This window comes from Puma concolor, chromosome E4 (genome assembly GCF_028749965.1).
Source record: "Puma concolor isolate L17-30 chromosome E4, mPumCon1.1.hap2, whole genome shotgun sequence".
In the NCBI taxonomy this organism is placed as follows: Eukaryota; Metazoa; Chordata; class Mammalia; order Carnivora; family Felidae; genus Puma; species Puma concolor.
Window position 1 is genome coordinate 27,682,862 of NC_141683.1, and position 12,643 is coordinate 27,695,504.

General features: G+C 48.0%; 1 protein-coding gene across 9 annotated transcripts in view; it reads right to left on the bottom strand.

Moving 5' to 3' along the window:
• The window catches only part of ATP2B4 (ATPase plasma membrane Ca2+ transporting 4), a 95,229-nt gene continuing 82,586 nt past the window's right edge, over positions 1 to 12,643 (bottom strand). For 5 of the 9 annotated variants that reach the window (XM_086693385.1, XM_086693387.1, XM_086693388.1 and 2 more), the window contains 2 exons: positions 11,174 to 11,350; positions 1 to 2,956 (listed from right to left, as the gene is read on the bottom strand). In XM_086693385.1, coding sequence (XP_086549511.1) covers positions 2,642 to 2,956; positions 11,174 to 11,350 — 492 coding nt within the window. In that variant the 3' untranslated portion in view covers positions 1 to 2,641. Of the gene's footprint in view, positions 2,957 to 7,741; positions 7,923 to 11,173; positions 11,351 to 12,643 lie in introns of all 9 variants that reach the window. The other 4 variants (XM_025921250.2, XM_086693389.1, XM_025921249.2 and 1 more) reach the window with 2 other exon arrangements.

Genomic DNA, 12,643 nt, shown 5'->3' on the forward strand with positions numbered 1-12,643 from the left:
TTACTCAATTCCATATCAACAAAATTTATATTAAAAAAGTCTAGAACCCAACAAATTTTTTTTTTTCCCTAAGTATAAAGATGGCTGTTTGGAGAAAGGAAGTACGGTGCATTGGTTTTCAAACCAATTACAAGTATACTAAGTCACCTGTCATGTCAAACAGCTGGTTATATGCTCCTTCCACAGGGTAACATGACAGCACTTAATTTCGAATCCTTTAAACAAAATACATATGGCTGACTCAAAAATATCAGTTTCTGATCTAAAGAAAACTATATTTTTTGCATAATATTTCTCTATTTTTTTTCTCTCCTACCACGGAAACTAGAATACACACAAAAACCATTGAGCTTAAACAAGTAGACACAAGCTCTCAAGAGTAACCTGTCAGGCACCATGAGAGTCTTTTGGGAGCAGGAATGGTAAAATAGCCTCCAAAGTTTGTTATTGGCTTGTTTTTCAAACTGATCTGAGGTAATAAAAGACTTGACAGAACGAAATCTTCCAATGTACTTAATAAATATGTATGTGCACACCTAACACCTTGGGTGAGCTGTTTTGTCCCCACAGGAGTATTTAAGACAGAGAAAAGATTGCTGAAGCACGTGACCCTTATAAAACCCAAATCAAATTTGGTGGGTTGCGTAGGAATGGGGATGGGTAGGGGGTATTGTTTCCTTGCTCTTTCTACCTCGGACAGCTCAGATGGAAGGGGTAAGGGATGGGGGATCTAGAAGAGAAGGCCAGAGAGCATAGGTTCAGGCCACCTTACCGTCACAAGTGGACATTTGGCAGTTCATAAGAGCCTCGAGACCTACTCCCTACTCCCATCACTCTTGAAAGAGGGGGACAGGCCTCATTTATTTAATGGGAACCGGTAGACATGAGCTAACAATCCCTGCACAGAAGAGCTGATGTCCACATCAGCAGGGATAAAAATGAAGCTCCTGCAAACGTGGCTCCACCTTGTCCCATTAAGGAACACTTAAAAAAAAAAAATCTCCTGGCAAAGTCCCCAACTCCTGAGAGGCAGGGAGGAAGGGGATGCTTTGGGCAGTGTTCAGGGAGAGAAGGCACAGGGCTTTACAGTCGAGCACATTCTGGGGAGGGCCTCGAGTGGGTCATGTGGGAGAAAGGGAGAGAGGGAGGAGAGAATTTCAGGGTGGGTCTTTTGCTCCTTCAAGTCAGCAAAATGTCACTGGAGTCCACTTGGGATGTGTATTTTCAAAAGCAGAATATTTGAGAAAGGTTGGGACCTGTTCAGAGACCAGACGAGTTAGGGGCCACGAAAGAGCAGAACAAGAAAGATGAAGGGTATGTCAAAGCTGGTACTTGGGCACCTAACCTCAGAGTGTCTGGTTTTCTCGGACGAAGGGTTTCTCTGATCCTGTTAGGATGGCCCTTTGGCCTCTCCCAAGGCTTCTCAGTACTCACTTCCCCAACAATCAGGTCCTGTCCTAGAAGAGCCTTGGCAGAAGGCCTTGAAAGCGGTAGTGGTCAACCCAAGGAGGATTGCACAAGAGTTGGCTTTGATGGTCTGTCTTGTCCTAGAACTGCCAGCTGTTGGTCCTCAATATCCAAGTCCACTTAGGAGGCAGGGCCGGTCTCAATTAATTCCTCTGCTACCACTTTGGGAATAGGAGAACAATCAGGCTTATGGTAAACATTGCATACCAAACATATGAAAGCTTCATGGTCAAGGCTGAGCTCCCTGGCACTTAGAAATGATACACACCTGACAAGATGGCAGTTTAGAAGTGGAAGGTAACCTGACAACAACAGAAACACATTCTTACCAGCTCTCAATTGCTTCAAAAGGATCTTATTAGCAGAGAAACCTTTCCTCCTCTGAGACTAAGCCAAGGGTTCCACTGGGGCCAGAAGGGAGAATGGCCAAAGTTGACTCAATTCAGCCATGTCCTTTCCAATTTCTCAATCATCATGACAAAAAAAAAAAAAAAAAAGAAAGAAAGAAAAAAGAAAAAGAAAAAAGAAAAGAGAAAAGAAAAAGAAAAAGGAAAAAGGGGGGGGGAAAGAAAGAGTGAAAGTAAGGAAGACAATGGTCACAAAAGACCAAAAGAACCTTGGGGAGGTTTGACTAGAAGGGCAGAAAGAGCTAGAGGGCTTTAGGTGTAAGGTTTGAAAATGGGAAAGTCATTTTAAAAACAACCACTCTGTAAGATGATTCTATACATTCCATTCCTATCTCAACACATTTCGTTTGGGGATATTTTATCTCTCTGAACCCTCAACCTCGCTTATAAATGGCACAGACTCATAGGGTAAAATCCAGAAGTCAGGAGTTGATGACATATGTATACATACCGGGAAGAGTCTGGGTTGGGGTAGATGCCAAGAGGATTGTCATCATTTCTTTACACATGACAACTGATACACCCAAGGGGTAGATTCTACCATTCATTACCTGCCTGGGGTTTGACTGGGTCCTGCTACAAACCCCAACTCAAGTTTAAGTTGAAATCCTTGTTGGTCTGTACTCTTGCCTCTTCATGGTCAGGTGGGGGTTCACACATACTTGGGAGCAGCTGACATGACAGTGAAAAGTCCCATCGTCACCTTAGAGATGGGACAGATGAGAAAGGAAATGGGAAAAGCGGGGACGGGAGCCAGAGAATGAAGTTCAAACTGATGTCTCCAGGCTGTGTAGAGGGCTGTCCGCATGGGAGGCAACGATGTGCACTTGGCTGCAGTCCACCGCATTGTTGTTCTTGTTGGCATATGGGGTGACCTCACCATCCAACAGGAGCACCCTAGTCCCAGCCTTAGGAGCCTGTTCGAGATCTTCCTCCTCATGCTCATCCAGGAGTGGTGTTCGTGGCACCTCTTCATCTATGGCGAATTCAGGGTGGGTCATGAAGTTGTGGATGGAGTTTTGGTTCTTGGGTTTCTGAATGCTTTCGTGGAGGGAACTATGGAACGCTTTGACCACTTTGATCTATACCAGGGGAAGGAAAAGGAGGACGAGAAAACACGAAGGTGAGAATCGGCCAGTAGAACAAAGAACTGGTGGTTGGAGGAGAGAAACAAAACCCAAACGACAAGACACTACTGCTCAACAATCAAAATCAAACACATAAGAAATCACGGAACACCAGGAACATCAACTTCCAAGCACGGGGTTGGGGTGGGGTGAGTAATGGCAAACAACTGAATATTTCAAAAGCTGCATTAAAAAAAAAAGAAAGAAAGAAAGAAAGAAAGAAAGAAAGAAAGAAAGAAAGAAAGAAAGAAAGAAAAAAAAAAAAAAGGTAGAGAACCCAAAGCAAAGTTAGCGTTCCCAAACAATCCATTCTTCAAACGAAACAGAAAACAAAGATTCATTAGTTCTTCTGGATGGAAGGCAAGGGCATTGGAACTAGGTGCAAATTAATAGCCAAACTTAAAAGATGATTCAGACACGTGGCTTTCTGTGTTGAGGCCAAACATTTTGCGAATGTGGAACGGAAAAATCACACACCGACGTTTAGTTATCTGCTTAAACCCCTTAAAGAGCCAAACACATACAGGATATACTTTGGGTGATAAGTGACCATGGATACCGTGCAGCAAGGCAGACAAAACAATCTTCGTTTGTGTTGGCAGCATGCAAGAAATTGAGACTCTCCAGCTTAATAGTTGCTCTGTCAGGGAACATGCATACGCTTATATCTTGCCACCTCAACCATGTCCCCCTTCCCCCAAAGAAAGCAGAACTCCACCGTTCAGGCCCTCCCCTGGCAGATGGGGAGGAAATACAGGTATCAGAAGATGCCTTCCTTCTGACTACTGACAGAAGAGGTGGCCTGCATGATTCAAATGCGTGTCGTGTCTCTGATGCACAGCACCTGTGTCGGGCCTTGTGGCTCTGTCCAGCTGTTTGTAAGTTGGAAGAGGAGCACGATCTTAGGCGGAGAAGGGAGAGGATGGGACCAGGAGAGAAGGCACCCAACCCGGGAGGCCGTGCTACAGACAATTTGTAGTTTTAACGGGCAGAGGGAACCGCACTGTCCTAGAAGTGTCAAGGTCTTTTTTTCTACCGTACAAAAAGGGAAGGGATTCAGTCAACTTAGAGAAGAGAGAAAAATCAACAACTGATTCCCATGACCACCTTGCGCCTTGTCCACAGGCACTAGCTCTTTTGGCGGCCTGCTTTTCTGAACCGTAGGCCTCTCTCAAGTATGGTTTAGAACCTGGGTTAGTAGAATTGGGGTAGGGGCAGGAGGTTGGATCCCGACAGGTTGGAGGGAGAGGCTGGGGGGAAGAGACGGTGGTGGTAGGGCAGTTTTAGTTGTTGGGAGGTGGCTGATTCTAGTCTCGTCCAAAAATTGTTTCATCAGAAAAGAAATGGGGGCAATGCGGGAGAAACTGCTTTGTGGGGGAGGGGCAGGGCGAGGAATGATGGATGTCGGCGTAAGGCACCTCTTCCACCCCTCTGCTGTCGCAGCAGAGAATGTGTCCCTGGAGAAGAGGCAAGAATGTGCACACAGCAGAGACACAAAGAGTCAGGCCGTGCTTTCGGTCATTGTACAGAACCTTTAAGACGAATGCGCCAGGAGGATCCACTAACGTTGTGTCTTTGCCAGCCGAGGCTTTCCTCCACCCCACAACAGCACGGCAGGACCCACCCGGGACTGAGGGTGCTCAGAGCTTAGAAGGCAAAGGACTCTCTGCCACTGGGTCGGAGCAGCTCAACGCTTCCGCCAAGAAGAAGCAAGGAACCTGGGCACACGTTCACCACGCTGAACGGAAAGTAAGGACCTACTTTTCCACCCTGCTAGGACTTTTAGTGACCATCTGACGGGTGAATTTTACCTGTCGTGTTGCTCTTTGCTCCAGATCTAGGTCAGATCGGATGGAACAGAGGCTCAAGAGGTGGGTTCAAAGCCATGTCACCCCCCCTGTAGGAGTGATGGCATGGCCCACGCTTTCCACCTGCTCTTGAGATTTCAAAGTGTTTAACAAGTGCTGCTGAAGAACGGGTACCTTTATACCACCGGTTGCTTCTCTTCAATATCAGTGATTTTCAAACTTCCTGCTTCTATTTTTTTTTTTTAAGCCACTGAATACTTAACGAAAACAACTCTGTGTGAAGTCCAATACAGAAAACAGATTTTTAAAAACGGGGGTTGGAGTCAGGGTCTGGAGCCCTGTTTTCTGGCTTTTCCTCTCACCTGTTGGGGTGATCAATAACATTGTTACAGGTAAACAGTAAGGGAAATAAAAGTGAATTGGAATGGGTAGATGGAAAAATAGGGATGATTTCTTCTTTGGGGGAGCAAGGAACAGTCATCCGGCTAGACTGCAGGGCTTCTAGAATCTAAAGGGAAACCAGCATCCTGCATAAAGAGCTCAAAGGAAGAGGGGTCAGGGAGCTAGGTGGCACCATCTAGTGGCCTGGCGGCAGAGAGAAGGGAGAAGGGTGCCAGAATGCTCCTCGGCTCCAGCACTGGCCTCAGAGAGTATGTAACACAATCACACAGATACATCATCACCAATCCACCCCAAGCAGAGGTGGGATCCTCCTTTCTTGATGTCTGGTGCGTGAGCCGTGTAGGGGGAACAAGACACAGCTGGTGAAGAGGGTGCTGTGAAAGCCATTGACACTCTCCCCTCGGCCAATCAGCCCTTCCTTCCCCAGTTTTCATCTCCCGAAACCGCTGGGAAATGACACCTCTGTGGCCCCTGTCCTATGGGTGGAGTCACGGATTGACGGGTAACTCTTTCTCACGTCTTAGGAGTCCCAACCAGGCTGGACTTTCCATTAGGTATAAGGGCTAAGGGCCACTCTCTGGAGCTCTATGAAGGGGCAGATGAAGACTCCATTTCTTCAGCTATATTCTACAGTTTTCTCTTCCCTTTTCCGAAACCAGGGGAAGAGAAGGGAGTAGGGCTTTCCTATAGAGGGAAATCTTAAAGATTTATCTACAGAAAGTTAGATAAATAACTGAATTCACTTTGAGATCTGGAATGGGGAAGGGGGTCTTCAAATGCATGACTATTTCTTCTAGGACGGCCAAGTAAGAAGGCACAGCTGGAGAAAGAGCAGGCGTGGCTGTGTCTCTTGACTGATTTTCTATCTTTGAGGGTGTGGACCACACCTTCTACCGGCAACTCCCTAAGAGCCCAATGGGCTCTGTCTTCTGCTTAGTCTCTTTCTACCTTCACATCACAGGGACATCTGCCACTAACCCTTCCTAAAAGAAGGGCAAAATTAAAAAAGAACAGATGCTAGTTAAAAGGACAGGGAAAAACTAGATGAAAGAAGGAAATAAGAGAGGAATATGGAAGGACCAGAGAGAGAAGGGTAGGACTTATTTTGTTCTTTGACTGCTTTGGGGCCTAGGAAATATGTATCTATAGAAATATGTATCTGTAGAAAACCCCACCTCCTATATGTCACCCCAGAACCCTTAGAGTTGGCTGAAAAGACAACAAATAATCTAAGTCTGGTCAACCTGCACAGGTCACAACCACATGAACCATAGACAATGCAACTGTTCTTTCTTTACCTCCTTGTTCCAGGTTGGAAGTGGGGGAGAAAGAGATAAATAAAACACTCAACTATCTGAAGCTCACAATAAACTTCATACACAGAGACTCCTTCCCCACCAAGTACCTTGCACTATCAGCAAAGAGCCTTCTCTCACCTCTCTGTGTCCCGTTGGGGGAAGGTAAAGTGACCAGGAACAGGAAGGCAAAAGCATTAGCAAGAATCCAGCAATCTACCGAAGGGAACACCAGATCTTAGGTTACACACTGGCAGCATTCCAATTGATAGTTTGGCTGCGAAAGGGGTTCCTAAAACCTTATATGCACAATAAAACGCGGAGGGCTGGCTACGGGCCGACACAATCAAACTAGAGGAAAGGAAAAGCAAACAAAAACAAAACAAAGCAAAAGCTGCTCTTCAGAGATTCCTTAAAAAAAAAAAAAAAGTTGGAGTGAAGAAAAACATGTTATGTTGACCTTTGCCTATACATTTCTCCTGCCCACATGTGAATTCAATTGGTTTAAAGTCCCTGAAAAGTTTGGTTTAAAGTCCCTGAAAAGTGAAACCTTAGGGACACTTAGCCCTGTGCATGTGAACTGAACACCTTCTTTTCTTCACACTCAGCTACTCTATGCCAGTATGACCAGCTCACGACAGAGAGGTAGCCTAAGGGACCGACTTCAACACTGGCTCAATTATGACAGATCTACTGGTAAGAAAACCCCATGGGAATGTAGCTCTCTTCATACTCATTTTCAGGAGATCTGAAACTTGCCCCCAAATGAGGCGAGTGCAGGGTATTCATTGGCCTAAGCTCACATCTAACCTTAGGAGATAAGGTTTAGATTCCAAGGAGCAGGAGGAGAGGAGAGGAACAACATATCCAAACAAAGCAGAACAAACAAACAAAAAACTAAAGTAAAGCAAAACAAACCAACACAAAACTCCAGGAAGAAACGAGCAATGCATAGGAACAATCAGAAAATAGGATTATTGCCTTTAAAATGGCTATGGTTTAATAGTTTTTCAACACTAAAAAAAAGTAAATAAATAAAAGGGCACACAGCCTGGTTTGGGAGTGGGATTTCTGTCCCATTTTTCTTCCCTTAAGTCAAAGATCAAAGGGAAAAACCAAAAGGAAAAGATAACCACGGTTGGTTAAAGTGGATGCCACAGTTGGTTAAAGTGGATGCCACGTGCTCTCTTGTGGTCATTTTAGCAAATCATGCATCATAATAGACTGTCACTCACTGCCCAGAGTAGGAGGTGGAACAGCAGCAGGAACAGAAGTGGTGGGGGGAGATCTGACTGGCGCAACTGTTACATAGGATGAGCTAGGAACATGTTTTACATCAAGGTGTTGACCCATGGTCTGTCGCTTTAGGACTCCCTTAAAAGAGGCTCCCGTCTGGAATGTGTTAATTACGTCGATCTGCAAAGAATCAGAGAGTGAGACAGCTTTGCTCCACAGTCAGAGAGGGGTGAAGAAAGAGGCAGGGGGTGGGGGTCCTGGAGGGTCAGGGAAGGGGGGTGGAAAGTGCTGGGAAAGGGGGACAGGAGCCGGGAAAAAGAGCGACATTCCCTCAGACACAAAGCAAGAGTGAGGAGAAGGGGGAAAACCGTTATTTGCATATTACACTTCATTTAAGGAACAATTTGCCGTGGAGTCCAAATACCCAGCCAGAATCCAGTCTTCTCTTCCCTTTTAGCCTATGAAGGACATTTTAGGTGTGTGGGTGTCCAAATGTATCTAAAATGTAAAGGTACTTCTCCACCCCATTGACTCCTGGCAGATAGTGACAGCTTATTCACTGTGCTGACCTGTCCTCTGAAAAAATAAGGCATGGAATTTAAGACACAAGGCAAAGTATAGATTACTGAATTTTGAGGCTCTGGAACCTCTGAATCAATGAAATCGACGACCTGTTTTTGCAGGTTTTGCAGGAATCTAACTCCTGTGTTTAAAGCAAAAACAGAGGCATGGAGTAGCCCACACACAGGTGGCCGGGGTGGAAAGCCTCCCAGGCCACGACGGCTGGGCTCACCTGCTTCTGGGTTTCTTCTCTGGGACACCCTCTCCCGGGGCTGAAACGGACAGAGCCCCTGAGAAGGGAGCTGAGGAATCCAGCGGCCAGGCTCTTGAGTGAGAACGTTACTAGCTGCGGTCACACACTGGAGATAAATGTCTGACAGATGTCTGACAATGACTCAGTAGCCAGATCCAGGGAGGGGGAGGAAGCTGGCCGGTGGTGGTTAGTGGCTACAAGTCTAACCCACACAAGTGGCCTCTGGTGTTCTGTGTGCTACTTCTCAGAGACAGAGGTGAATTCATGCCATTTGGTTTCCAGCAACGGTCTTGGTCTGGGGCCTGGGGCAGACCTCCCGTCCTTACCCCTGACCCTGAGGTGACAAGGAACAAATCAAAAAGAATTCCTTTCTCCTTCAGGATCTGGTTGAATCATCTCAAAAATGCCCACAGGCTTAATACCAAGGGCTGGTTCCATTTATGTGACTTCATTTCCCCAGGTGGGAAGGTGGGAGGGCAGGCACCTTATGAGTCAGACCGTTCTTATTTTTAAAGCTTCCCGAGAAGCCGTGAAATGTTTAGGGCGCGTTTCTGGATTCAGACCAAAGTTTGAGCTAAACTATCATCCCTTCATCACGTTATATAGTTTTTAGTTCCAGGGGACTGAGGAGCCCAATCCCGTGGTAGGAAAGGGTTTGCACGTGGGGAGGACAGAGCTACGGTGCACACTCCTTCCTTAGTGCCTGTTAGTGTTACAAAGTCCCAACCTCCACAGTGAAAGTGGATCCCAGGGTTATCTTCCCAAGAGTCTAGCCCTTAAGTTTCCCAAGCTTCGGCTCTCTAGTGCTTTTGGGTCTCCCTAAACTAAAGGGACCAGGATGGGACAACAGCTGGGCAACACCTGTCATCCCCCACGTGTGCCAATGAGAATGACAATAAGGACCAACAATCAGATGGCGGGGGTTTCGCTAGAGCCCTGCTGAGGCCGACCGGCTGATGCCAGGAGAGAGCGTCAGGTGTCTGTGACTCAGGTGAGCACAGCCAGGCCCATTTGCTTATGGGGTCAGGTGCACACCGCCAATGGCAGGGATTTGGTCATGGTGGCATCTTCGAGGGTTGCCTTTGCTGCCTAGGCTTTCATGCCATTCTGGCCCAGCTGCCTCAGGCCCCCATAGGGAGAGGCAGTTTCCTAAAAGCTATGTAGGCAGGGAACCGAGAGGTATAGAGTTGAGGGAATGGAAATCGGTAGTGGAGGGGAAGGAAGATCCATGATTCTCAGCCCCCCAGGACAGAAGTCTGGCAAGGGGCCAGGAGACGCTGGAACGAGGGAATCCTGGCTAAGAAAAAAAAATCACATAGGAGGAGGCAGTGACCCTGAAGGAGAGAAAAGCAGACAGGTTATTTTGAAAGGAGCAGACCTGAAGGAAAGCACCGGGCCTTAGAGACAGGAGCCAGTGGCCTGGAAGGGTGGGGGGGGGGGGGGGGGTTGGGCTCGGTTTTGGCAGGTCCCGTGGGAATTTCCCTCTTTGGGAGGAGGAGCGTGAGGGAGGAGCCCCCATGTTTCCCTACCTAGCCCTTCCTTCCCTTCCTTCCCATCTCCATCATTGTCTCGTCTGTGGGAAACATGTTTCCAGCATATTCAGTTGTGAAGGTTCATTTGATCTCTCTTCCCTATGCACTAAGGAGGTGGGCTTGACTAGGGAACTTTCTAAATCATCTGCAAGGCTAATTTTAGAGAGTGAACTTGTTTCTGGGCTCTCCAGCCAACCAGCAGAGAGGAACAGGCTTGCTCTCTGGGGGTGGGAAATCTCAGGACTAGGACAATAGAGGCATATGGAGCAAGGACAGGGCGAGAGATAGGATGACCGGCCTAGACCAGCTCGCCCACCCAGGAGAAGGTGGGTTACAGTTGCTGCGTGGAAAGGGAGGGAACAAAAAGTTGCTGTAGGGCTTCATAGGTGGGGGGCTCAAGCAGCATCGAGGCCATTTTACAAATTTCGAGAAGGGAAAAGGTTTGGGGGAATTATAGCTTCTTCCTTCTTGGGAAGCAAGTCTGAATCCTGCAAAAGATGCTTCGGCAGTGAAAGACTGTTGTCATTTATACACACTTAGCCACCAGATTCCCCACCATGGCCTTAAAGTTTGAGGATGAGTTTCTTTGTTCTCTTTGTTTCTTTGTTCTCCAGGATCCCTCTGGAGAACAGCTACATTATCCTAACAGCAGCTCGAGGATGTGCGTGCAGCGTATGCTGGAGGTGCTGGCTGAGAGCTATTGTCTAACTCCTTCCTCCTCAAGGGTGCGGAAGGACTCTGAACGTCTCCCACCTTGAAGTGAGGTCTGGTGCTTGCAAGAGACCTTACACGGGAAGCTTGCCGGCCCAACGGGAGGGTGGCAAAGTGGGGTTTAGAGCCAACCTGAAGCTAAAGGACTATGCTACCAGTTGGTGTCCCGTGCTCTAGGCCCTCTGACTATGGAGCCCCCGCAGCAGCTGCTGCCCGATCTGTCCTGAAGCAAGGGAGCCCGGGCTGTCCAGCAGCAGTGAGCCTTAGGGAGGGAAGAGATGTCGGCCACCAAGAACAGCTGCTGCCCTCCCAACACCTCCCAACCTGGAGACATTTCTTCTCCCGAAGGGAGGACAGGCCACTAGGAAGAGTACCTGAGTCTGGATGCGGTTCAGGCCCCGGAACCAGAGGATCTGGCCTCGGCGCAGCTCCATCTCCGCGTGGTCAATCTCATCCAGCCCCTCCGCGTCCTTGGTGATCTCCTCTTTCGTGGTGCCATGCCCGGCCTCCTTCAGGAACTTCAGGGATTGCGTAGGTATCGAGGAGATTATCTGAGAACAGGTGCAGCAAAAGGGGAGACACCAGAATCAGGGCGGGAGAGCTGTCACTCAGCTTGCACGGTCAGGCCCCCGGGTAGGTCAGTCTTCACCCTATCACCCATGGTGGGGAGGTAGGCGGTGCCTACCAACTGGCGGACCATCACGAAGGCCTTCTGTATTTGTGGACATACAAAGGAGAACTTCCATTCTAGTATCTGACCAGCCAGCTGCCTGGTTAGTTGTAGACTTCATTCTCCTTCTGTCTCAGTTCTTCCTTTCCATTTTGCCATGGATCTTTTAAGGGACGTAGAACTGTAATGCATGATACAGAGTAGGAAGGGACAGAGACCAGACCAGGGGGAAGACAAGTCTGGGGACAGGACGGTCACACTGCATGTGTATGGGCGAAGAGAAGAGTGCAGGAAGGGAATGACCCTCTTCTAGTTACCACGGGCAAAGTAATTCCTGTGTATGGCACGGGGGTGAAAGGCTACTAGAGGTTTCCTCGGGCTTGGGATGAGGGAGTGGGTGGGACAGGCCAAGGAGGGAGGGACAGAGGAGTATTACCAGAAGACATGGGGCAGTGGGTTGGGCTTGCAATTCAAAATAAACCACACAGGAAGCTCGATCACTTCTCTTCCACAGACAGACGAGGAGCAGACAGGGTTCGGAGGAGATGGGGACTGTATGAGCGTTCCGATGCAGAGTCAAGTATTTTGAAATAGGAAGAATGTCAAAGTGCAACTTTTGGATGACCGGAAGGAGCTCCGTGGTACAGAGGCCATTATCCGGCACCAAGGTTATGTGGCCACACGTGAGACCAGACGCAGACGGGAGTTTCAGATAGTCAGTGAAACAAGCAGGCTTCACCCAAGTATAAAAGGGACCCCCTGATCAATAAACACCGGCAGACAGACGGGGCGGAAGGACTTGTGTTAGGAACTGGGATAGCAATTAATCAGGGAGGCACCTCGGGGATATGAAAGAAGCAACTAGCAGGTTTATGGGGGAAGGCCTGCGGTCCCAGGGAAGGATCTCTGGGGCCACTTAGAGCAAAGCCACCCAGGGGGCCAGATGCCAGTCAGTAGAGAGTGGGGGCCTGCAAAGCAGAGCTTAGCCCGGGTCAGAGACGGGGATGCACACGGTGGTCATAGGGAAGGAACAAAACTTAACCAGACGTGATGATATTGTTATGATATTAGCAGCTCACTCTTACTGGGTATTTATGGGTCCTGGACATTGTTGTAAGTCATTGGCTGATCAACAACAATGAACAATGATCCTATTATCTTAAGTTGAGGAAAC